Source organism: Parastagonospora nodorum (genome assembly GCF_000146915.1).
Source record: "Parastagonospora nodorum SN15 chromosome Unknown scaffold_12, whole genome shotgun sequence".
NCBI lineage: Eukaryota > Fungi > Ascomycota > Dothideomycetes > Pleosporales > Phaeosphaeriaceae > Parastagonospora > Parastagonospora nodorum.
In genome coordinates this window covers 413,052-436,739 of record NW_001884560.1, presented here as the reverse complement: position 1 = coordinate 436,739, position 23,688 = coordinate 413,052, and the positions used below count along the sequence as shown (strand labels likewise).

The 23,688-nt window shown below is 43.8% G+C and overlaps 8 protein-coding genes across 8 annotated transcripts; 5 read left to right on the top strand and 3 right to left on the bottom strand.

The window, feature by feature from the left end:
- Positions 1 to 32: 32 nt before the first annotated feature.
- On the bottom strand, positions 33 to 1,684 carry SNOG_08090 (hypothetical protein; the record flags this gene model as incomplete). Its single annotated transcript, XM_001798365.1, has 3 exons — positions 33 to 950; positions 993 to 1,275; positions 1,406 to 1,684. 3 exons carry the CDS (start codon positions 1,682 to 1,684, stop codon positions 685 to 687), a joined length of 828 nt encoding a protein of 275 aa, XP_001798417.1. The 3' UTR covers positions 33 to 684.
- Positions 1,685 to 2,596: 912 nt separating this feature from the next.
- On the top strand, positions 2,597 to 3,592 carry SNOG_08089 (hypothetical protein; the record flags this gene model as incomplete). Its single annotated transcript, XM_001798364.1, has 1 exon — positions 2,597 to 3,592. One exon carries the CDS (start codon positions 2,597 to 2,599, stop codon positions 3,590 to 3,592), a length of 996 nt encoding a protein of 331 aa, XP_001798416.1.
- A 138-nt stretch (positions 3,593 to 3,730) lies between these two features.
- Positions 3,731 to 4,822, bottom strand: SNOG_08088 (hypothetical protein; the record flags this gene model as incomplete). The annotated part of the gene is made up of 2 exons (XM_001798363.1): positions 3,731 to 3,824; positions 3,876 to 4,822. The coding sequence occupies 2 exons, from the start codon at positions 4,820 to 4,822 to the stop codon at positions 3,731 to 3,733; spliced, it is 1,041 nt and encodes a 346-aa protein (XP_001798415.1).
- A 635-nt stretch (positions 4,823 to 5,457) lies between these two features.
- Positions 5,458 to 6,042, bottom strand: SNOG_08087 (hypothetical protein; the record flags this gene model as incomplete). The annotated part of the gene is made up of 1 exon (XM_001798362.1): positions 5,458 to 6,042. One exon carries the CDS (start codon positions 6,040 to 6,042, stop codon positions 5,458 to 5,460), a length of 585 nt encoding a protein of 194 aa, XP_001798414.1.
- Positions 6,043 to 7,179: 1,137 nt separating this feature from the next.
- Positions 7,180 to 8,846, top strand: SNOG_08086 (hypothetical protein; the record flags this gene model as incomplete). The annotated part of the gene is made up of 3 exons (XM_001798361.1): positions 7,180 to 7,776; positions 7,832 to 8,723; positions 8,773 to 8,846. 3 exons carry the CDS (start codon positions 7,180 to 7,182, stop codon positions 8,844 to 8,846), a joined length of 1,563 nt encoding a protein of 520 aa, XP_001798413.1.
- A 9,318-nt stretch (positions 8,847 to 18,164) lies between these two features.
- SNOG_08085 (hypothetical protein) lies at positions 18,165 to 19,001 on the top strand (the record flags this gene model as incomplete). The annotated part of the gene is made up of 1 exon (XM_001798360.1): positions 18,165 to 19,001. One exon carries the CDS (start codon positions 18,165 to 18,167, stop codon positions 18,999 to 19,001), a length of 837 nt encoding a protein of 278 aa, XP_001798412.1.
- Positions 19,002 to 19,488: 487 nt separating this feature from the next.
- SNOG_08084 (hypothetical protein) lies at positions 19,489 to 20,546 on the top strand (the record flags this gene model as incomplete). Its single annotated transcript, XM_001798359.1, has 2 exons — positions 19,489 to 19,800; positions 19,851 to 20,546. The coding sequence occupies 2 exons, from the start codon at positions 19,489 to 19,491 to the stop codon at positions 20,544 to 20,546; spliced, it is 1,008 nt and encodes a 335-aa protein (XP_001798411.1).
- A 1,224-nt stretch (positions 20,547 to 21,770) lies between these two features.
- On the top strand, positions 21,771 to 23,491 carry SNOG_08083 (hypothetical protein; the record flags this gene model as incomplete). Its single annotated transcript, XM_001798358.1, has 2 exons — positions 21,771 to 23,213; positions 23,267 to 23,491. The coding sequence occupies 2 exons, from the start codon at positions 21,771 to 21,773 to the stop codon at positions 23,288 to 23,290; spliced, it is 1,467 nt and encodes a 488-aa protein (XP_001798410.1). The 3' UTR covers positions 23,291 to 23,491.
- Between the last annotated feature and the right edge of the window lie 197 nt (positions 23,492 to 23,688).

Sequence of the window (23,688 nt, the reverse complement as noted above, 5' to 3'; positions counted from 1 at the left end):
TAGTGGAGATTTGGGAGGAAGCCAGAATGGTTGATGGTCAATGATCTGCCGTGGTGTATTAATACTACTATCGCTCTTACATCCGACCAAATCCCATAAATGTTGAATCATTAAAGAACCGCCACGAGTTTCAGATAGTCACTTTCTGCCCTTGGAAGCTCTCTCTCCTCCCCCAATTCCTCGGTTGTCTCTTCAAGAAAGCACCAACAGACCCAAGATAGCCCTCATGTCGCAAAAAGTATGCTTGTTTTGTGCCCTTGGACCAAAAGCGGATGGCATAAGAAAGCGTGTTCATGGTCTGAGAGTGTCCGCCGATGAATGACCCGCCGAAGTATATCCGCGGTAGGCCATGCTTCTCTGCGTGGAGATAGGCGATTTGGCCGATGTTGTTTGAGACGGCGTAGAGTAGTGAGCGAGAAATGTCTTCGGGTCGGAAAGCAGCAGCGGGGTGGGGAAGTTCGGATGAGCCTTCGACGTGTTCTGCTTCTTCGCGGCGCTTCATGTCGCCATTACAGCCGTCTTCTGCGTCTCGTTCTGCCGCGCGCTTCATCTTGTAGACTTTGCCGAATGATGAAGCAATGTGCGTGCTCTTGAGGCCGATCTTGTTGTAGGCTTGTCCGTAGATGTCTCCAACAAGCAGATCAACGGTTGAGTTATCACCATTCTCCGCAAGCCTCAGCCATGTCATCGAAGCTCCTCGCGCCTGTCAGCATGGAGGAGCAAACCCCAAAGAGTACCGCCCCCTAGCGATGTACCGCCAACACGTTCGAATTGCCTTGGACCGGAGACTTTGACCATGGAGACACCAGAACCGATGTTTACAAGCAGGTATGGGTAGATGTTCGGTGGGTCGGGCGGGTGTGGCATGAAGGTCATGGGCTCTTCTTCGCTGTAGGTGAAGACTTCGTCGGGGATCTCGTTGATGAAGAAATCGAGGCCTTTGGGATCGGCTATTAGTATCAGGTGGCTAGTAAAAGAATTCCACATCGTACCTATTATCAAGCATTCCATCTCATCTTCGCGCTTGACCTCTACGCCAAGCGCTTGTGTTATCCTGTCGTAGTACTTGAAAGCACCGCCACCCGTCGCCATGACGCACAGGTCTTCGGGAGTCGACCCATTGTTCTGTTTGTAGTCGGCCTGCAGCTTGCGCATGAATTCGATGCACCCGTCTATCCGATCGGTCTCGAATTTGAGGAAGTTCAGCCGGCCGCCAATCGCATCGTCGCCGGGTTCGCGCGAGAAGTATACGAGTTTTGCGAGTGATCCACCAATCTGCAGTGTGGCTAGTCAGCCTTCTTCGTCCGTGCTGGGGAGAGGGTGAAGGATTCTTGTGGTCGCGTGCTGCTGCTAAAGGAGCACACGACCACATGACTACACTCACATCAAGTGCAATATGGCTTACGACTGCCGTGTGGTTTGGCAGACGGATGTCCTTGGGGTCGTGCTCGTAGTCTTCGCTTTGTGGAGTGCTGGGCTGCTCCTCGTCGACGATGAAAGCGCCCTGGACATTGATGCGCACATTGCCAGGATGTAAAATAGCTTCCTGGATATCACTCTGCACCGTAGTCCGCCTTGGACGTCCAAATGCGGGGGAAGACGGTATATCTGCAGGTTGCGCACGCGATGCGGTGTTGCCGGTTCCACCCGTCGTGGGGTCGAGCTCTGCGGGCGCTGGCGACATGGATGCGGAGGTTGACGGTCTGCGTCTTGGCTGCAGCTTCGCTCTCTTCCTACAATTACGCACGCTTCAGCGGACGTCTGGTGGAAATCTGAGATTGTGATGGTTGGGCAGTATGGCGAGCTAGGAAGTGAAGTTGCTGATAGCGAAGAGACTTCCATTTGTCCGCTTTGTGATGGGTCTGATCACCGTGGGGGAAGACGTGATATGAAGTTCTGCGCAGAATAGAGCCCAAGCAGGTCAGCAAAGATTACAATCTCTTGCTGTGCGCAGAGGTGCGGACGAGGCCTAATGTATAGCGACTCCATGTTCTCGGTGCAATGGAAACACGTTTCGTTCCGCGCGCTGATACCCGGCATCAAGGTTTCAAGCTGTTAAGCTCGGTAACTCGACATGGCGGCCGATTTATCGAACACGGACATCCGAGGATTTGCTAGGTTGGGGCCCCGTGGAGGTGCACATTGCCACTGCCGAAAGAGGGGTCTTGTGCAGCAGGACTTCATCAAAAGTTGATGTCGATAGCTAAAGAATTTGTGGGAATCCCGCACATTCAAGAGCACGCCTGCGCTCTCAGAATGTGCTGCCATTTACAGCAAAGTCCCACGTGCTCCAGTTACTTCACTACGTCATTGACTTGCCTGGACGAGACACTAAATTGCAATTAGACAATATTGAGACATGACAGGTAGTACTTTGAGCTACACCCATATCGTACGCGGTTCTTGGGGTGTCACGATGCAACGCCCTTCAATCGTGTAATCATTTTTGATGACGTCGTGCCTCCGTTACTCTAGACCTGCAGCTTCCACGCTCACGACCACATTCCAATTCTTCAAACTCAGCCAGCCCACAAACGCAGCTTCCGGAACCACCACACCATCCCCGCAATCTTCAAACCATAGGAATTTCAGCGCCATGTCGTGGATGGACTCATGGTCTCGCCCTAACAAGCACGCAACAACTCCGCCCCCACTATACCTCACAGTCGGCGACTCAGTACCATACTGCCACAGCTGCGGCCGTGTCATCGGCGAGCGACGAAAGCACGGCGGCTCAGAAGTCAAGTACTGCTCTGCACGTTGCCGAAACAGCAAACCGGGTATCACCGACCGTAAGATCGAAGCCACATTCGCCGCCTTCCTAAACGGCGCTACGCCGGAGTCCCTGAAAGAAGAAGAGGAAGCCCAAGAGCAAGAACAAGAAGCCCAAAAAGAGAATGCAGCCAAAGACGCCGATTTCGGCAAACACGAAAAGAAACACAAGAAAAAAGCCTCAAAATCAAAGACCGTAAAAGGCGACCACAGAATCATCGTCGAGTGCGAAACAGTCCAAGACATTGTCTTCCAGCGCGAAAAAGACCCCGAGAAAGTCTACGGGCGCCGGAAAAACCGCAAAGCCCGCTTCGTCATGGAGAAACCTGAGGATTGGAAGAGCGTGGACATGGTCGACAAGCCAACAACATCTAACTCCGTGCAACCTACTACTTCCCTCACCAGCGAAGACGAAGACTCGGAATCAGACGTGTCAGAGCAAGAAGGCGGCATCGTACTTGAAGACGCTAAAACACCTGGTGATCCCGCGTTGCCAGATCAGGTCGAATACGGGTATGGCAGTGGTAAAGTCCGTCCCCCACAGGATCAAAACGACGTCAATGGCAGTGTTGGCGGCGAAAAGGGCTGGGCCGAACGCATCCATGAGACGGACGACATGAAGCTCAAACGCCGCGAAGGACAGCGGCGCGCTGATGAGCGCGAGATGGTGCGAAAGGCTGCGCGGCGCGGATGTGCGTTTGGGTTCAAAGTTGAGGGAGAAGAGGAGAAGAGGAAGTGCGAGGCAGTGATGAAGGGCGCGGTTGTGGAGGCGAGTTTTGCCAAGGGGGAGTGGGGTGTGCGGTGGAGGGAGAGAGTGTAAGAGGGAGGGTTGAAACATGTAGAACGACGTGTAACATTGTAAGCCAGAAAAGTTGGCGCTGGGTATCAATAAGAAGCAACAAGCCACCCTTTGCGCCGGCAGTAGAATCACTACTGCAAACCACCCCAACCAGTACATTTACCATGTGAACCCCTGTGCGAGCAGTGCCTGCCCATGAACGCTGCTAGGCTTCACTATGTCCTCGAAGCCAGTCATGAGTCCGGTGCCAGATCTACATTATACATTAGCGCAAGCTCTCTAATTACAAAGATGACTTACTTACTTAATCATGTTGATCGCCATAGTCCTCGCCTTATCCTTGAGATTGACCTGCGTGCGCTCCTGCAGCAAATTGTATCCATGATCGGCATCATGTCTCAATATAGCAGAGTACTTCGCAGGAAACAAGCTCATGTACTGTGCAAAAGCATCTTCTTCCTCAGTCGTCCAGTCCGTACGTTGTTTCCTCTCATTCCGGCGAGCAAGGGTTGGCGCAGCGATGTTCTGCTTTGCAAGTTTGCGTTGAGCCTGGTAAGTGGAAGGTGGTGCTTCTTCTGTCATATCAGGCGCTTCGTTTTCAGAAATAGACTCATCCTGAGTGGGTCTTCGCCTGGGCAGTCTAAGAACGTCGTCGTCAACTTCAGATCGCGGCCGAGGTTGGTGACTTGTGGGCGCGGCAGATGATGTAGGATCGATGCGGACTTTCTTCGCAACTGGTGCTTTTTGACGACGCTCTTGGACCCGGGCGGTACGATCTTCAGTCTCAAATGCATCGTCCTCGGATTCAGACTCTACTTCCGCTGGCCGTGACCGTTTCCTGTTTGATGAAGGCTGTGCGCGTTGCTTGCCCTTGTCCTTAGTGGAAGGACCCGGAGTTGGCTGAGAATCGAAGCCGTCCCCAAATTCAAGGCTCCGCGCGCCAGCTTGCCGGTCGAAGATCGAAGTGGCGCGATTCTCTTTCTGGGGCTTGACTTTCTTAAAGAGCTTTTCAGCAATGCAGCTGAACCTCGTTGGTGGCCCTGCAGGTTCTGGCTCAGCCTCGTCCTCCAGATCTGCTTCTTCTTCAACTTCTTCTTCTTCTTCTTCTTCTTCTTCTTCTTCTTCTTCTTCTTCTATCACGACTTCTGGACGCTCAAGAGGTCTCTCGTCTTCCAATTGCTCCTCAGCAAGCGGTTCATCTTCCTCCTGTTGCTCCTCGTCTTCTGCCAACAAAAAGGGACTGGTTATCATCTTGCTGATCTTGCATCACCGGTAGCTCATCCTGTGCTTCCTCTGCTTCCTCACGTGTGGGCTCTTCCTGAAGGCTCTCCGGTACCTGTCGCGCAGTGCTAGCTTCAGAAACCCTCTCTCTTGACTTCAATAGATTGATGGCATCCATGTCTATCGGTGCATTCGGGTCAAATTTTCGGCTGCTTCGTCGACGGTCTCTTACGAACGATGTTCGTTTCCGGCGTGGCGACTCTGGTTGGTTCGAGACTATATTCGGCTGCTCAGTGACAGCTGGGGGGGTGTCTATCAGTTGCTTAACGTTCCGTACAATTGCTGTAGGCCCGCCGATCTCATCAATGATACTGAAAAGTTCCCTATGGCGATGGCGTACCCAGTGCAGGAGTCTCAGAATTGTAGCCAGCCATGGGAATTCGGCACTTAGCCCATCTAGATCTACAATATCATCACGTTCCAGGGAGTCGTCACCGCGAGGAAAGAATCGCCTGATTGCGCTGATACGCTCGCTGACCCTAGCTTCGAGTTGCTGCGGCAAAGCCGAATCTTCGCCCCCTAATGCTTGTATATTCCAGCCGCGGAGGAGAGAACCCTCGCCGCTTTGTGATGGTTCAGAGCGGTAGAAGACTTCTAATATTGTCTCATCCGGGATTGAAGTCGCCATCGCCTGCCGATTTTTCGAGTACTAGAATCGCGAGCTGTGTCCGCAGCTCCAGGGCCAGATCGAATGTCTCCTGTAGCATGCCACTGTCTCCAGCAATCGTTGATACAATTTCGCGCTCGAGTGAGCGCATGAACTGGCTCGGGAAAGAGTTATCGAGCTGCCGCAATGCGTTCCAGATCTGCTTCTCACTTCTGTCCGAAGGGATCATCTGCTTTGCGAAAACAAGAAGATTGGCCATGTACAGAATCAGGTCCAGGCCCGTTTGTGCTGAGGCGAACTCCGGGTGTGCACCAAAGAGTACGCGGTGCACTGCTTTGACGTGAATGTAGCTGTGTTCTTCGCTCTTATAGTGCTTCAGGTGCACATTCAATTCGTCATTGAAATCGCGGTATTCCTCCGTGAAGTCCGAATCCGGCTTCTGTATCTCCTGGATGTTTTGGATATCGTCCTTTTTGTTACCGCCGTCAGGCGCAAGGTGCTCAAGAAACTCTCTCGCTGATTCGCAAAGCTTTCGCATGTGCTTGAGGATATACTTTGGCTCCAGGAATTCTGCCTCGATCATACTAAATGACGAAATTGCAGTAGTTCCGGACATTTCCGAAGCAGCACCAGGAGAGCGGTAAGTTATGGAATGTTCGAGCTGCGTGTGCTTTGGTGTATCTGGAGCTTCCTGAAGATCGATTTCCTCCTCAACAACCGTAAGGTCTACGGCATGAAACCGTTAGCAACAAGTATTAGACACTCAAGCTCAACGGCTTTATGAGATATGCGCTTCATCTACACAAGGCGCTACAAGGTAATCACTGACCTGCGGCGGCCTCTTTCACAGGCCTGCGTATTGTCCTGCGCGTCGTTTGTCCTTCATTTTCGCTTTCATCAGTTACAGTCGCAACGCTCGCCTGTCGCGCACTGCGCCTAGTTGGCTTCGGCACTTCAAAGACTGGCTCGACATCGCGACTTGCGCTGCGCATACGGGATGCGCGTCCAGGTTGAGGCGTGCTTGCTTTCGACGGCGGTTGCGGGGTTGGTGTTTTGCGCCGGCTCGCGGCCCGCACACCTCTGCGATCGGCCATGGTATGCTCGATTGACGCGTCAAAGGTGGTGTTGGTGCATGCGATCTAAGTCGAGGTGAAAGTGGTGGAGTGGTGATGCGCCAATGTTGTGGTGGAATCCACGCATGATCGCGGACCGACGGGTGTTCACGTGTGGTTCGCCGTTGCCTCATCCGGCCTTAGCGCCATCTCTATCTTGAACTTGCAACGGACACATGCCAGGAGAAGGGGCGATCCGCGCAGAAACCTAGAATGCAATGTGTTTTACATCGAGACACATTCAAGACAGTCGGCTATTTCAATTGTACCCTCTCACAGTTCTTCAACATGGGAGTGCCCCTTTACTAGCGCCGAGGCGTCCATTCGGTGTGGCAGTGCCAACTATATGACAAGTGGGCTGTCTGCACGTACCCCCTTGCGCGAATCCTAGTGAACCTCTTCCAACGCCAGCGGCCAACATCTCGTACTTGACTTTAACAGCGCTTTTTCACCGCTGATTTCGAACCACTTTCTTCCTTCTTCCTTTCCGCCAATTCGACTTCGCATCTTCTTGTCTCTCCTTCAGATCATTTTGCTTTGAAGCATCTCACCGGCACGCTCCCTCGTGAGCCCGACGCACCCCGGCTCAGCAATCCATCGCCACCACCATGAGGTTACAACATACACGGGCGTCCGCCCTGCTTTTGCTTCTCCCAGCGATACAGGTCATTGCCACCTCAGTTGCCGCAGCGGATGAGAAGCCTGTTGCGAGAGCCGCCGTTCCCGCATACCAAGACGTCAGCACCTCGCCCACCCCTTCCCTCGTACCAACGCCTAACGGGAAGGGCACCAAAGATGCGCCATTTGATGGGCAGGACGGGATGCCGCACGAAGGCCCGTATATCAACGATGATCCGAGTCCGACGAAAAAGAAGCCAGCAATTGTGGAAGAACTAGGGCCTAAGAAGACGGCCGCTGTTGGTCCGTCGAAGCCTTCGCCAACGAAGGAGGTGCTCGATGGCGACAAAAGTGTGATGCAAGACCCAGACAGGAAACTCGCAACGGGCAACAAGGGCACTGAGGGTGGAGTCTCCGCCAAAGACAAGGAGCGTCTGGCACACGAGGACAAGACTGGCGAGAAGCTTGAAAAGGTTCCCGAGTCGCCAAAAGAAGCACCACCACTACCACATGACCAGAAACAGCTACAGGGCGAAGCTGTACCATCGGACAGCAGTTCGCGTGCCGCCGGCGCAGCCGGTCTTGAGGTGAGTTGATAGTCTGGCATTGGAAGCTAGGCACCCATGACTGACAAACGTATAGAAACCCACCAGCCTCCCTGATAAACCTCACAACGTCCCACATCCCAAGCCCGATTCGCTGTCTGACAAAGACCCACTGGATACGACGACAAAGCCGAAGACGCCCGCCTCGAATCTCCCAGGCGACGAGGCAGGAGGTGTCATACAGCCTTTTCACTCATTTATACTTTCCTTCACCATGATTATCTTCTCGGAGATCGGTGACAAGACATTCCTTGTGGCCGCACTGATGGCTATGCGACACCCACGATTACTCGTCTTCTCCGCCGCCTTCTCCGCACTCATCGTCATGACCGTCCTCTCTGCTGTCCTTGGCCACGCAGTTCCATCGTTGCTCTCCGAGCGCTTTACACACTTCGCAGCGGCTGCATTATTTTTGGTTTTCGGCGTCAAGCTCGTGAGAGAGGGTCTTGCCATGAGCCCCAGCGATGGTGTGGGAGAAGAGATGCGTGAGGTGGAGCAAGAACTTGAAGAGAAGGAACAGCTCGCGCGAGCAAAGAATGGACACCGCAAGTCTTCCATCTCACCATATGCACTCGAGGGCGGTCGAGGCGTGCGACGCTCAAGGTCGAACTCGAGACTTCCAGCCCCGGCCCGCAGCCCTTCTTCTTCACCAGAACGAGCATTGCCCTCCGGCGGGTCGGGTGTTTCCAGTGCCCTAGGAGGACTCAACAATCTCTTTTCCCTGCTCCTCAGCCCGGCGTGGGTGCAGACATTTGTCATGACCTTCCTTGGAGAATGGGGCGACCGCAGCCAGATTGCCACTGTAGCTATGGCTGCAGGCTCTGACTACTGGTGGGTCACCGGAGGTGCTGTTGTTGGACATGGTCTTTGTACAGCAGGAGCTGTGATTGGTGGTCGCGCAATTGCTGGGCGCATCAGCATGCGTAACGGTAAGCATATACTGACTACAATCTTGGACGCAATGCTAACGGAAAACAGTCACTCTAGGTGGAGCCATCGCCTTCCTTATTTTCGGTGTTATCTACCTGTTCGAGGCTTTCTACCACGAGTAAACTTTCTGTCGCAGTATTGATACACGAGAACAAGTGAAGTACTGATCCACGTGACTGAGCTGACTAAGCTTAGGAAGTAGACTAACGTTTCTCTGTGATCTATTTGTATATTTAAGCTAGCTCTTCTAATATATTAGAAGAGCAGTAATCTAATATAATCTTTTATCTTAAGTTTGCTTAGCTATAATAGTTATAAGCTTAGCGCTATAGAATTATAGAGTTAATTCTCTACTATGCATCTTATATTTACTAAGTACTTAAATTAATTATTCTACTACTCTTATTCCTCTTAAACCTCTTAAATTATCCTAATAATATTAGTCTAAATAGACTAAACAGACTAGATAAAACTTCCTTCTATAGTTACTCTTTAAGCTTATAAAGACTAGCTAGCATAGTATATTTAGCTTAAAGTTTATGCTATTAGAAAGCGAATATAGAACTATGTTAATCTAGATAGCCTATTGCAACCTAATCTTCTTAATAACGCTTCTCTATACCTAGAATTATCTACTAAGCTAGTTAAGCTAAAGGATCCTCCTGCTAGAGCTACTAATAAAGCAAAAGCTAATTATAAAAAGTCTTTATAAGAATATATTAAAGATATTAAAGCCTATAAAGTTTTGTTAGCTAACTATAATAAGAGAGTCTAATAATAGAAAGTTCTTACTACTAAATAGTCTTAAAAAGCTGCTATACTTATAAATCTTTAAGACTAGATTATAAAAATAGTCTTACTAGACTTTCTTAAGCTAGTATAAATTAGGCTTTCCTAAATAGATAACTTAAGTCTCTAATTATAACTTAAACTGCTTAAAGATTAGCTAGCTCTAAGTAAGGCTATAACTTAGAATTAAATTAGATAGAAGTACTAAGCTTATCTAAACAAAGCTAAGCATAGCAGGATTAAGCTAGAGAAGTAGTTTAATAAATAATAAACTCTCTATGCCTAAGCTTAGACGTACGACGTTCTAGAGGTTAAAGAGACTATTGCTCTTACTAACTTTCTTAAGGCAATTATAGCGAAATACGCTCTAGAATAGGCCTAATAGAAATAAGCAGAAGTTATAAAAAGAGCATCTCTTAGAAAGAATAATATAATATTAGATAATATTGCTATAGTGTTTAATGCTATACTAAGTAAGCAATCTAGAAACGCTAGAAAGAGAAAGAGACTATTAATCTTTGCAGTACTAACTCTAAATAGGCAAACTGCTTAGAGTAGCTTAACTAGAAAAACTAAAAAAGGCCTAAAAGTATGTCTATGCATTAAACTAAACTCTTAAAAGCCTTAATTAGATAAGTTTTATTGCTAGAAACTAATTAACTGCCTTAAGCTTTAAATAGTAGTAACAGGATTAGCTTCTAGCAATCTAATTAAGCTTAATAATATAGATAAGAAAAAGATCTTAGAATAGTATAATAAGCCTAAATAGCAAGATCTCTGCAAATAGATTAAAAAGTTAGGTTAGTCTACTACTCTAAGAAAGAAAAGATTAGACAAAGATTACTCTATTACTATTTAAGCAAGCTTAATTAATCTAACTCTCTTTATAAAGAAGTTACTAGAGATCTATAGCACTACTTTTAATTAGCACTTACTGCACTAATCTATAATTCTTAATAGTAGAGCGTACGTCTACCTAGTAAATAATTGCAGTCTAATTAAAAAGAGAACGTTTATTAAAGCTATAAATAGAGAGTATATTAAGGCAGGAATCTAACATTTGCCTATTAATAGTGTTAGTACTTAGATTATAAGAAACCTAATAATTAGACTAAATAGGCTATATATAGTAGACTTTATACTTACTAATGTAAAGGTTATTAAAGGTTTCTACCTTAATATCGTCTTAGAAGCAAGACTTTAAGATTAGGGAAACGTCTAGTATACTAGTTAGGATTAAACTCTCTAATATAGTAACTTATCTAAGAATAAGTTACTCTATACGCTTATTAGAAAGTATAACCTTAACTTCTTAGAATTAATTAAGTCTTCTTATTCTCTAGTCTCTACTATTATAAAAGCTGTGCTAAGATTATATTATCTACAAAATAGAAGTAGTAATAAGCAAATATAGTACTAATAATTAGATTATCTTAGATAGAAGGCACTGCAAGCTCTAACTAAATATGCATAAAACGTTAAAATTACTAGTATTAGAAGAATTAATTATAAATATTATGTAATAGCATATGCCTTATAAGTAATCTTAAGAAGACTAAAAGAGAGATTACCTTAACTCTTCTATTAGATCTTATAGGACCTATTTAATATGCATTTAGGACGATTAGAAGAGCAATAGTTATTGCTAATAAAGGATAATTATTCTAGAAAGATTAAGAATAATAATCTTCTATTAAAGTCGCTGCTTAAGATTATAAAAGTTATTAAAAGGTACTACTAGAGAGTAAGAACAAAATATAACTTTTTAATTATAGAGATATACTAAGATAGTAATTAGGCAACGCAACTATAGAGAGGATAATTAAGATTTAAGAAATAAGTAGATAAAAATAAGATTGCTATTAAAGCTACTCTATCTTATACTTATAAGCTAAATAGCTTAGCTAAGCGTATAGGATAGAAAATAATTATAAAGGTAATAAAAATGCGTATAAGCGCAAATCTGCTTAATAAGCTTTAGCTAGAGATACTAGATACAGCTGCTTAGCTTTATAGAATAAGCCTAATAGTAACGCATAGATATTAATGTACTAAATAAGGTTCTTAATTTCTAGTTTTAATAATACTTTAGGTACTATAAACTAGCAGTTATTTAATTAAGAATAGCTAATCTACGCTTAAGATTAGAAGTAGTATATATGCGTACAGCTGTTAAGCTTATCTATTAAATTTAGATTAGGCAGCTAGTATAAAATATTAGTTTTTTAAAACTAACTCTAGAGGTTATATTAGATACTTAGTAGGCTATTAAGCCTTAAATATCTATAGGATATAGATCTCTTTGCTTAACTAGGTTATTATAACTTATAATATTAGGTTTAACAAAAGTTATTTCTTTTAAGGAAAGAATAATAAGAATATAGAAAAGAAATTAGCTATTAAGATTACTAATATCCTGCATAATAGTACAGCTAGATAATCTAGGTCTTTAAATTAAAGATAGATTATACCTAGAAGAGCAGTAAACTAATAATATTAGAAGAGATACTAAGAGCAATCTTAGAAGTAAACTAATTATATAAACTAATTAGATAGCTAGCTAACTAAATAATTAGAGAGTTATATAGGAAGAAACTGCGTAAGATAATAGTATAGGCAGCAATTAACTAAGAATTTATGCAGAACCTCTAAAAGATTAAAATTAGCTTATAACTCTAGAATCTACACCTAAGCTAGGTAATATAGAGAGAAACTTAGAGCTTAATGCTTAAAGTATAGAAGAAGATAGCTAATAGTAGATGCATCTAGCTAGTAGAGCTAGCTCGTCTTACTTTAGTAATTAGATTAGATTATAGAGAATAACACTGCAGCGTGTTACCTACTCTGCTACTTAACTTAGAAGAACTTAACTTAAACACTCTAGATAAAGCAGATTAGTTACTTATTTAAGCATACTAGCAATTATAGTAAATAACTACTTCTAATTTAGATATAATAGAGCTATAAGCTCTATACACTTAGAGAATAAGCTAGAGGTAATAAGGCAAAGCGCTAGAAAATAATTAAGAAATAAGTATCTACTTACTATTGCGCAGAAGAAGAAGAGATAGTAATTAAGATAACTAGATAGAGAGTATAGATACTAGAGTATATGCACTAATTGCTAATCTAGATAATAATAATAGTTTATAAGCTAATTTTCAGAATATCTTCTTACTAGGCATAAGAAGAGCATAGGACGATTAAAAGAGTTATAAATCTATAAACGCTGTAATAATAGTAGCTACTCTAACTAATTAAATACTAAAGTTAACCTAACTATACTAAAACGAGCTTCTAGACCTACTTAAGACTTAGAAATAATTTCTCTAACATAAATATAAGATATAGTTTAAAGCTATAATAAGATAAGAGATTAAATAGCTTTATAAGAAAGATACCTAGATAATTTAGCTAATAAGCGAAGCAATAATCTAACTAATCTTATTAAAGTAAGTTTAAATCTATAAGTTTAATTAAGATAGTATGCTACTTAAGTGCAAAGCACGTATAGTTATATAAGAAGATCTTTAAGAAAAAGACTTACTTAATTTAACTTACGTAGCAACTTTAGCAGTAAGATTATTTTAAGTAGCAATAGCTATAGCTGCCCTACTTTAATCTAGAAGTTATATAAAATAACGTAATAGAAGTATTTCTTAATATAATAATTATAAAGGAGAACTCTATGCTATATAAGCTTTCTAACAGTTTTAAGGAATCTAGAATATGCGTTAGGCTTAATTAAGCACTTTATAGTATAAGAGACTTACTACTGCTATAGTATAAGAAGTTCTTAGAAATACTCTAATTATTAGGCCTTATCTTATTAAAAGAAGAACTCTGCCTCTTCTTTAATAAAGATAAGAAAGTTCTAATACTTTTCTACGTTAATAATATCCTTTTGCTATATTATAAGGCTTATAAAGCTTTTGCAAAAGACCTCATAGATTAAGATTACTATAAAGTATAAGATATAAGAATAAGAGCTAGCAGAGTAGTTCTTAGGCATAAGAATTATTAGAAACTAAGAAAAAGAGAACAATTACGCTAGTTTATAATATCTATATTAAGAAGATTATAAAGAAGTTTAACTTAAATTAATAGAACCTTTCTAGCTACTTCTCTACTATTAGAAGAGCTTAAGAAGTTTAAGAGAGAAGCTACTAAGTAAGAAGTTAAGCTTTACTAGAAAAAGGTTAGATTAGCATTATATACTGCAATAATGCTGCGCCTAGATATAGCTTTTGCAGTATTAGAAGCTATTATACTACCTAACTAATCCTAGCTAAATATATATAAGCATAATTAATTAAGTTATTATATACCTATATTATACACAATAGAAAGCAATCTAATACAGCAATTATAATAGTTCTAACCTTATAATATATAGAGATGTATTATTTGCAGATAACTTAATTACCTAGCGCTTATCTTATAGATATATAGCTATGCTCTTTAGAGAAGCTATTCTATAGAAAGCTGCTAGGTAAAGTATAGTAATAACCTCTATAACTAAGGCTAAGCTTATTATACTTAAGCATATTGCGAAGGAAACTATTGCCTTAAAAAGATTCTTTAACGAACTTATATTTAATCTAGGCGATTTATAGAAGATCTAGTGTAATAACTAGCAAATAATTAGACTTATTATTAGTTAAAATAAGTAAATTACTACCTATCTTTAATATATTAACATATAAAACATATAGCTTAGATAAGAATATGCAAAAGAATTATTCTTAGTAGAGTACTTGCTAATAAAGAAAATGCTAGCAGATAGACTAACTAAAGCTTTTACTTATTAACAATTTAATTACTTTAAGTAGCTTCTAAACCTTAAGGATATATCTAGATTAGTTATAGTTAATAAAAGTAAGGTATAATAGCATTAGCTTAATTACTATTAAAAAGAGCCTTTAAGACTAAGAAAGCTTAAGTAGAGCGAAAAGAGGCTTTTTTAACTACCTGCTACTCTAAAAAAGATTATTTAATCTAGCATATTTATATAAGAAGTAAGAAGAACTATGCCTAAAGCATTAAGAAAGAAAAAATTTGCTTAATAGTAAGAAGATTAAACTAAGATACTTAGTTAAGAAGATCTAAAGCTATCTGTATAAGACGTAGCAAATTCTCTATAATAAAAAGCATAGAAGTATAACGCTTATTATAATTAGGTTAAGCTAAGGTATAGTAGCAATTATAAATATCTAAAGTAGTAGAGAGTAAATCTCTAGTAACTCTATAGTAATTAAGACGCCTCTCTTACCTTACTATCTTATTCTTATATAGAACGAAAGAAAGCTTATTACTCTGCTTAAAGTAATGCATATCTTTATTATCTAATAAGTAGCAATTAGCATAGCTATAGCTAGAGTAATTTACTAAATTTGCAATAGAGAAAAGGTTAGTAGTAGAGTTATCTATACTAGGAAGCTTAAAGAAGAATAGATTAGGTAGTAGAGTAGAAGTACTAGGTAGTATAACTTTCTTACTACTAGTTAAAGAGATAGCAGCACTACTATAGTTAGCTTAATTACTACTACTAAACTTAGAAGTAGGAGAAGTTAGCGCTAGTTAATTATTATAAGCACTCTAACTCTAAGCAGCAGCAGTAAGCTAATAATTTAACTTAACTAATCCTAGAAACTTAAGAATTAGCATTAGAAGGCTGCTAAGACTGCTAAGAAGTTTAGAAAGAAAAGTAAATTAGACCTTGCTTAGTCTCTCTAAAGGCAGGACGCTTTAATTAATCTTTATAAGGCTTTGCTGTAGTACTAGTCTTAATAGACTTAACTATAGCAGGTTAAGGAACGTCCTTTAGATGCGCCTCTTAATTAGCCTTATTCTTTATAAAGCGCTCTCTTTATTTAATATAAAGCTTCTTTAAGCGCGCTAATTTATTAGCCTTAGCCTTCTTAATCTTCTTAAGACTAGATTAAGTCTTAGTAGCACGCCTATTAAGCTCTCTTACCTAAGCTTCTAATTTTAATAACTTAAGATTAGCCTTACTATTACTAATTATTATTACTAGATTAGAGCTAGTTAGATTAATAGTGCTCTATCTAGTGTTACTTTATAATAATAGGCAGAGTATTAAATAAGAATTTCTACTTAAACTAAGACAGAAGGCTTATACTGCGCTTCTATAGAGAGAAGCATTTTAAACGGTTAGTAGTATCTAGAATCTGCTTAGTAGGTAACTTAGAAGGCTTAGAGATTAAAATAATTAGCCTTAGTGCTATAAAGGCTACTATTTAATCTACTTAAGCCTACTGCCTTATAAGAAAAAAGAAGAATTTAATCTATAAAGGTTAGTTAGAGTAGCCTTATTTCTTCTCTTCTCTCTAAGCGCCTTTTTAGGCATAAGAGAAGTAGGATAAATAGGCCTATATAAGCTGCTTAAAGAGAGACTTAACTCTAGATTAGTAGAATACTAAACAGAGCTACTAGGTGTAGCTTAAGCTAGTTAGAAAGAGACAGCATAACTAGAACAAATTAATTTCTTATTTATGCTAAGAGAGATATTAATATAATCTATTTAGTTATTAAAAGCGACTAGAGCGTTAAGATTAAAGCTAGCTAAGATTAAAGCGCTCTTATTATTAAACAGCTTATTAAGCATATTAGTCTTATAACTAAAAGGCTTAGCCTACTTACTACGCTTAGATTCTAGAGAACTAGAGCTTAGGCTAGAAAGATTGCTAGCAGGCACTATAGTCTTATTCTTCTTCTTATTATCTTAAATAGAGGCCTAGTAAGCAGATACCTTTAAAGAGGTTAAATTAGTTAAGAGCAACTTTCTATTAGAGCCTATTTTCTAACTAAAAGGATCTAAATAGAGTTATAAAGGCATAAGTAGCGCAGCTTTCTTTACGCGCTTAGAGGTTAGATTAGATATAGTAGTTTTAGATTAGTTGCGCTTAAAGCTAAATAGCTTATTATAACTAGCAATATACTTATAGACCTTATCTATAAGCTTATTTTGCCTATTAGTATACTTAGAAGTCTGCAAAAGATTAGTATAGAGCTGCTATAATAAGATTAATAATTACTTATAGTTATAGTTAACGTATTATCTATAGCGTAGTTATACAAAGCTATTATCTTAGTTATAAAGAGATTAATGCTATAGTATAATTAGTATAAGAAGGTAACTAAAATAAGATAAAAAATATACCTTAGAATGCACTGCTTAGAATTATAAGCAGTATAACAATCTAACTTACTACTCTTATTAATATATTTAAGCTTATTCTTAGTTAAGTTACTTAACTACTTAAGGATATAATTAGCGCAAAGGCTCTTGCAGAATACACTATTAGAAGGCTTTAATAGAGTATCTAGAGCTAGATCGCTCTTCTTAGAAGCTAACTTCTGCTAATTAATTTAAGCTAAGGCGCGTATGCCTTTTAAATCTAATATCTTAGAAAACTAAGCAGCGCAAGCGTTCTTAAGATTCTTCTTCTGCGCTAGAGTAGCTATTTTTCTCTTTTGCTGCAAAATAGCTAAGTTAGCATAACTAATAGCCTAGAGTTTAAGGCAATTGCAGTGCAGAGTGCGCGTAATATACTTAAGCACCTCTTAATTAGTAGGACTTATTAGAGCTATAGTTAGTAAGTTAAATTCTTAAAGCTAGATAATAAAGTATTAAAAGATTATAAAGCGCAGAGTAAGGTATTAATATTACGCGCGCTAAGGCTAAACGCGCAAGTTAACTAATCTCTATAATAATATAATAATAAATAGATGCTTACTAATTAAGCGATTAAGGCAGAGCAGGAGCAGAGTAATAGCTTATTTATATATATACTACGTAACATTATCTTAATTAAATAGAGCAATTAAGATAGAGAGTATGTTACAGTATTAATATATGAGAATAAGTAAAGTACTAATCTACGTAACTAAGCTGACTAAGCTTAGAAAGTAGACTAACGTTTCTCTGTAATCTGTTTGTATATTTAAGCTAGCTCTTCTAATATATTAGAAGAGCAGTAATTAATATAATCTTTTATCTTAAGTTTGCTCAGCCACAACACTTTCGTTTTTCAGCATTGCACGGCGCTTCGGTTTGGTATAGTCGCTGCTAGTATTGCCAGAAGCAATGGGCAACCACGACAAACATGTGGACTTTCACTGTAATTTTAATTATACTCGCGGTCTATCACGAACACGACTAAAAAGCGTTACTGGCGTTGGATAGATGCGCATCACTGAATGGGTCATATGCACTCATTTTCCACCTGAGGTTCTCTTTCGTTTATACGTGCACTTTACTCATTCGCTGCCATGCTTGTTGAAAGACCCTGTTGAGGTCGGAAGAAGGCAACAGTAGACTTGATGCCATGGCGCTTGCATTGTCTAGTGTACAAATTTGGCGACTAGCATCTGCAGCCAGTTGCAAGCGACCGGCAGGGTTGCAACATAAATAAGAAGGCCGCAGAATCTCCAACGCTTCTGATTCAGGCTCTTAGTTGGCTTGATCTTACGTCGCTTGCCTTAGTCGTGTCACCCAAACCTGGAGCTACAGCTACACACTGCCACCTCAAACACACTTGTACAATTACAAGCCTCTTTTTAACTCGCTCAAGTCTCATACTCGGCTCTGGCATAGAAGAGTTACAAAACCAGTGCGATTGGAAAAAATGACGACGTCTAAACCCCTCATCTTCTACGACATCTCCTCGCCAATCCAACCCCGCTCGTACGCGCCCAATCCTTCCAAAGCACGTCTCGCGCTGAGCTTCAAGCAAGTGCCTTTCAAGTCGACCTTCATCGACATCCCCGACATCCCCGAAGTGCGCAAGGGCCTCAACTGTCCAGCGACGCGAAAGTTTGATGATGGCTCAGACTATTACACGCTGCCTGTGCTGCAGGATCAATCCTCAAACAAAGTTATTGGGGACTCATATGACATCGCCAACTACCTCGAAGACACCTTCCCAAACTCAGGCGGGTGTCTGTTCCCCAAGGACTCGACGGGTACTGGGCTAGACTACGAGAGCCCAAACAAGGACACGCAGTTCTATGCACCCATCACTACCAATAAGGGCTCGAAGAACGAGGCGTATGCGAGGTTCAATCTACACGTCGATGCTACGTTCTCGGCGAATGTCATTCTTGTCACGCATAGACTGCCTTTTAATCCAGAATCCGCTGAAGCTACGAAGGCACTGTTCGTCAAGCGCGCACATATGAATAGTTGGGATGACATGTCTGTGCATGGTGAGGCGAGAGAGAAGACCAGAGCTGGGTTTAAGGAGGCACTGAAGTCACTTGCTGAACTGTTCACGGTGCATCAGGGTGGGCCGTATCTGGAGGGCGAAAAGGCGAATTATGCAGACTTGATTGTGGGAGGATGGCTCAATATGTTGTCTGAGACGATGCCTGAGGACGAGTGGAAGGACTTCAGGACATGGCATGGAGGCGTGTTCGCGAAGCTGCATGATGCGTTGCAGGAAAAGTATTATGTGTGCGAATAGGGGGCGTGTAGTTTGGTCTAATTTGTACTCAGATAGGCTGGCGAAACAAGCCGATGATAACATTTTGTTCGCGCATAGTCACTCAGTACACGAATTCAGCGTCTAAAAAACTATTGTGGCTCTCTACTTCACCGTGGTGAGGAGGGCGATGTGAGTGTTCTCTGATTGGTCTGTTGCATCCCTGTGATCGCCGCGGGAGAGAGCTGGTCCTTGCGCGTCTTCAAGCTTCACAATAGCAGCGTACAATAGCTTTCCAAAACCAACCCTCCACTTTTGCTTACTGTCGCCTCGTCAGGTCGCAAGGCAACTGCAACACCCACAAGTGACACGCCAACACCATCGCATATTCCTTCTTCCAGACGCCGGAACGAACGGTAGCAACGCGACAGCTTACCTGGGTATCCATCGCAATCTGGACCTTGGATCCGCCAGTCTTCGTCTCACTACAGGACGCGACTCATAGCTGCGCGACTCCAGGCGCCTCGAGATGGTGTCCACAGTCAACCCATCCGTCCCGCGACGCGAACTCCCACGGCCACCGCCGCCAGCTGTTGTGGAAGCTGAGCAGCAATGGGTCTTCACAGAGGATGAGCTGTTGCAAGCGCCGTCAATATTAGACGGCATGCCGGCCGAGGAAGAGCGCACGCTGCGGCGCAAGGGCGTCAACTTCATTCTGCAAGTCGGCATGATGCTCAAGCTTCCACAGACGACGCTCAGTACCGCTGCTGTCTTCTTCAACCGCTACTTGATGCGCAGCAGTCTGAAGCCACGGCCGGGCTACAAGCCGCTTCACCACTATGTACGCGATACTCTTGTCATCCATGGCGAACTTTACTAACAAGTGTACAGCAAATCGCAGCGACTGGCCTTTTCCTCGCTACCAAGGTCGAGGAGAACTGTCGCAAGATGAAAGAGCTCGTTGTAGCCTGCGTTCGAGTCGCGCTGAAAGACCCCAACAAGCTCGTCGACGAGCAGACAAAAGACTTCTGGAAGTGGCGCGACACCATTCTCTACAGCGAGGATGTTCTGCTAGAGGCTTTGTGCTTCGATCTGAACATCGAGTCGCCCTACAAGACCATGTACGACATGCTCAAATACTATGGCGTGGAGCACAACAAGAAGCTACGAAACTCGGCATGGGCGTTTCTCTCGGACTCAGCATCCACGCAGATGTGCCTACTTTTCACATCGCGCACCATCGCCGCGGCCTCATTGTATGCAGGCGCACGCATGGCAGACGTGTCATTCGACGAAGACGACGGCCATCCATGGTGGGAGATACAGCACGTCAAGTTGCGCGACATTAGGAGAGCGTGCAACCTGATGGCCGATCTTTACGAGAAATCTCCAGACAAGGACGGCGAGTCTAACATGTACGCCGGACTGAGAACGCCCGAAGGTGGCATCGACTTTGGCGACACGCCAGGCAGCATGGAAGGCGTGCAAAGCTCTGCGCCAGAGGTGCAAAGCCAGCCGCCAGCGAACGGAGCGGAGAATGGAGGCGCGACCGAGAGAGGGTCGGAGGAGGGCGAGCTGGATGGCTAGAAGCACACCAAATTGCCCAGCTCCGAACTTACCGTACCGGACTCACCATGTATTCAGCTTCTCGATACCCTTGATAATTGCGTCTATACCTCCTCGCAGACGCCAGAGCCGAAGGAAGTGTCGCCACTCCTGCACAAGAGCGTGGGGAGACTTCGCCACGGCAAACAGTAGCTCGACCGTAACCAGAATAATATTGCCACAACATTCTGCGAGCGACGCGGCGATGAAGTCTACTAGGTCTCCCCCGAACGCAATGGAAGTGGCTAAACGACATGCCACATTTTTATAGTACCATGGTGCCATTATCGTTCTCAGGCTGCGATGCATGACAGGCTCCATGTCTGTTGTCCAGAATTCGATCATCACTCTCGGTACACCTCAAGTCGCTATCGCACCTATGGATAGGGTCAACATATCTCCGGTGCTTGGACGTGCTTGTTCGCCTGTGTGAGTGGAGTATTCAGAAGCACAGGATGTAGTCGCAAAGTTTCGGCCATATCAGACATCATAGCTAGAAGTTCTGGCTTATGCAACGCTTCGATAGTTGGCATATGGCAGATCCCGTCGAGTCTAGCATTTACGACGTTAATTGTAGTATAACTATCATGTCACAAATCAAGCATATTAGAGATCGTAGTAGTCAGCTAGCTATACTACTGTTCTATCATTAATGAATGAAGATAAATTGCCAGACCAACCTACACATTAAGGACAGTCAAATGGAACAAAGATGAACCGTACAAAGCAACTACGATAGACAGCTCTGGATGCCTGAAGCTATACACAAAGTCTTGCCGTCGCAATCGAAGCCTAGCGGTACTGCGTATAGCTTTAGGCTGTGAGGTTGTTCACTTCCCGTCGTAGTTGATAATCTGTGGTACTGCATCTTGAATCAGGTCGCGGCCGTTTGGACCGTAAACGAGTCATTTCTGCAGATGGTGAAGTGTGTATTAGTGACCAATGAGATAGATCCGTCTACGGGTGTGTGGGTGTGTCCATCATGCCGAGGCATCTTTTCATGATCATCCCAGGGGCCATATCCTTGCAATCTCTCCGACGTCAACACTGCTTTCGCCACTGATACCCCTTCTCTCCTTTCTCTCGAGCTGATCTGACCTGGTCATATTTCCCTGAATAAACGTCGAAGAAAAAAGAGCAGGTCCCTGGAACCAAGACATTAAACTCCAGTACTTGAGCAGTGATCCGCGGAGCACCGGCGACATCATGGACTCTTCACCCTCATCGCTGCTGAAGCTGCTCCTTCCCAAGACTCCATTCTTGATGAAAACGGCCTTATCACACACTCTCTCCCTCTCAGCCACATCCTCAAAATGGGATCTGCGAACAGCCATTACAGTCAACCTTCTGCGGGAAATGACCGGGCCCAACTCCGCTCCTTCATCCATCACCAAAGTCCAAAACCTGACTACCAAGGATCCCGGTGTCAAGGGTAAAGTATGGGCTAGCAAGGTCAAACTTGCAGCTGCTGAGGAAGATGATGTCAGACAATTGATGTTTAAAGCGATTGAGGACATGGGTACGGGAGAAGAGCAGTGGACGAAACCTGAGACGCAGCCTCTGGAAGCGGAGTGGAATGGCTATCGCGCTGATGCAAAGGACGATGAGCCTGAACCTGCAGGCATGAGCGAGAAAGAGAAATATGAGGCCATGATGAAGGAAACGACATCCAAGACCACCGTCCTATATTTCCACGGTGGAGCGATGTATCTCCTTGATCCAGCCACATACCGTCCCACAACCTCCAAACTCGCCCGAGAAACCGGCGGAAGAGTGTTCAGCGTCCGCTACCGTCTCAGCCCTCAAAACGTCTTCCCAGCCGCCTTGTTGGATTGCTTCACCGCCTACCTCAGCCTCCTCCATCCACCCCCTGACGCACCTCACGCCCCCATCCCCGCCAACGAAATCGTCTTTGCAGGCGACTCCGCCGGCGGAACATGCTGCACCGCGCTTCTCCAACTCCTGCTCCAAATCCACCGCACGTCTCCCAACCCCACCGTGACCTTCCACGGCAAGGAAGTAGACATTCCACTCCCCGCAGGCGTCGCAATGACGTCCCCCTGGGTCGACATCACCCGGTCCCTCCCTTCCATTGAAGCCGCAGCAACGCTGTACGACTACCTCCCCGCGCCCTCGGCCACCGACAAGCGCGAATTCGTGCCCGACGCCGTCTGGCCTGCGAATCCCCCGCGCGCGGACTTGTACTGCGAAGCCAGCGCGCTGACACACCCGCTCGTGTCGCCGCTCGCAGCGCAGGACTGGTCCAACTCACCCCCACTGTTCTTCTCCGTTGGCGAGGAAATGCTGCGCGATGAAGACGCAGTCTTGGCCCAGCGCGCTGTCAAGCAGGGCGTGACGGTTGTGTGGAGAGAGTTTGAGGCGATGCCGCATTGTTTTGCGATGTTACTGGAGAGTAATCCGGGGGCGCCAGTGCATCAGAAGGAGATTGGTAGTTTTTGTAAGGAGGTAGTGGAGAAGCCGGGGTCTTTGGCGACGAATGGCGTGTTTATCGAGGCGAAGACATTGAAGAGGAGGGATGTGGATGTTGGCAGTGGGCTGACAGAGATTACGGAGGCGGAGGTCGAGGGGTATATGAAAGCGGGCAAGGAGAGGATTGAGAGGAAATTTAGGAGGGGCAAGGAGCCGGAGGTAAGTCACTGACATGTTTGTTGTGTGTTCACTACTTTACTGACATTTGATAGACGGAGACTAGGCCGATGTTGTGATCAACACTGCTGATCAAGATAGAGATACTATACCTTAGCCTGTATTTATTCACTCATATTTCGACAGTATGACTGTAAAGCATGTCAGATCTGGCTTTTTGTGCAATTGTCATTGACTTCCAGGGCAAGATCCGAAGTCTTCAGGCAAAACCTGCGGCCCAGATTGGAGGCATATGATTTACATGTCAAGTTGGTGTGCACAGTCATGTTCTTTGAACTTGAGGTAACTCTACCTCTTGGTCTTGCCCAACACCATCTGATCATGTTATGAGATGTATATCTTCTCCTCCTCAGCGGACACAGTATCTATCTGAGTCATAGTGCCGTGTTCGCATTGCCATGTAGAAGACACGTCACTATTGACTGTCGCCGGGCCGACCAAAGATTCGGATCACGGG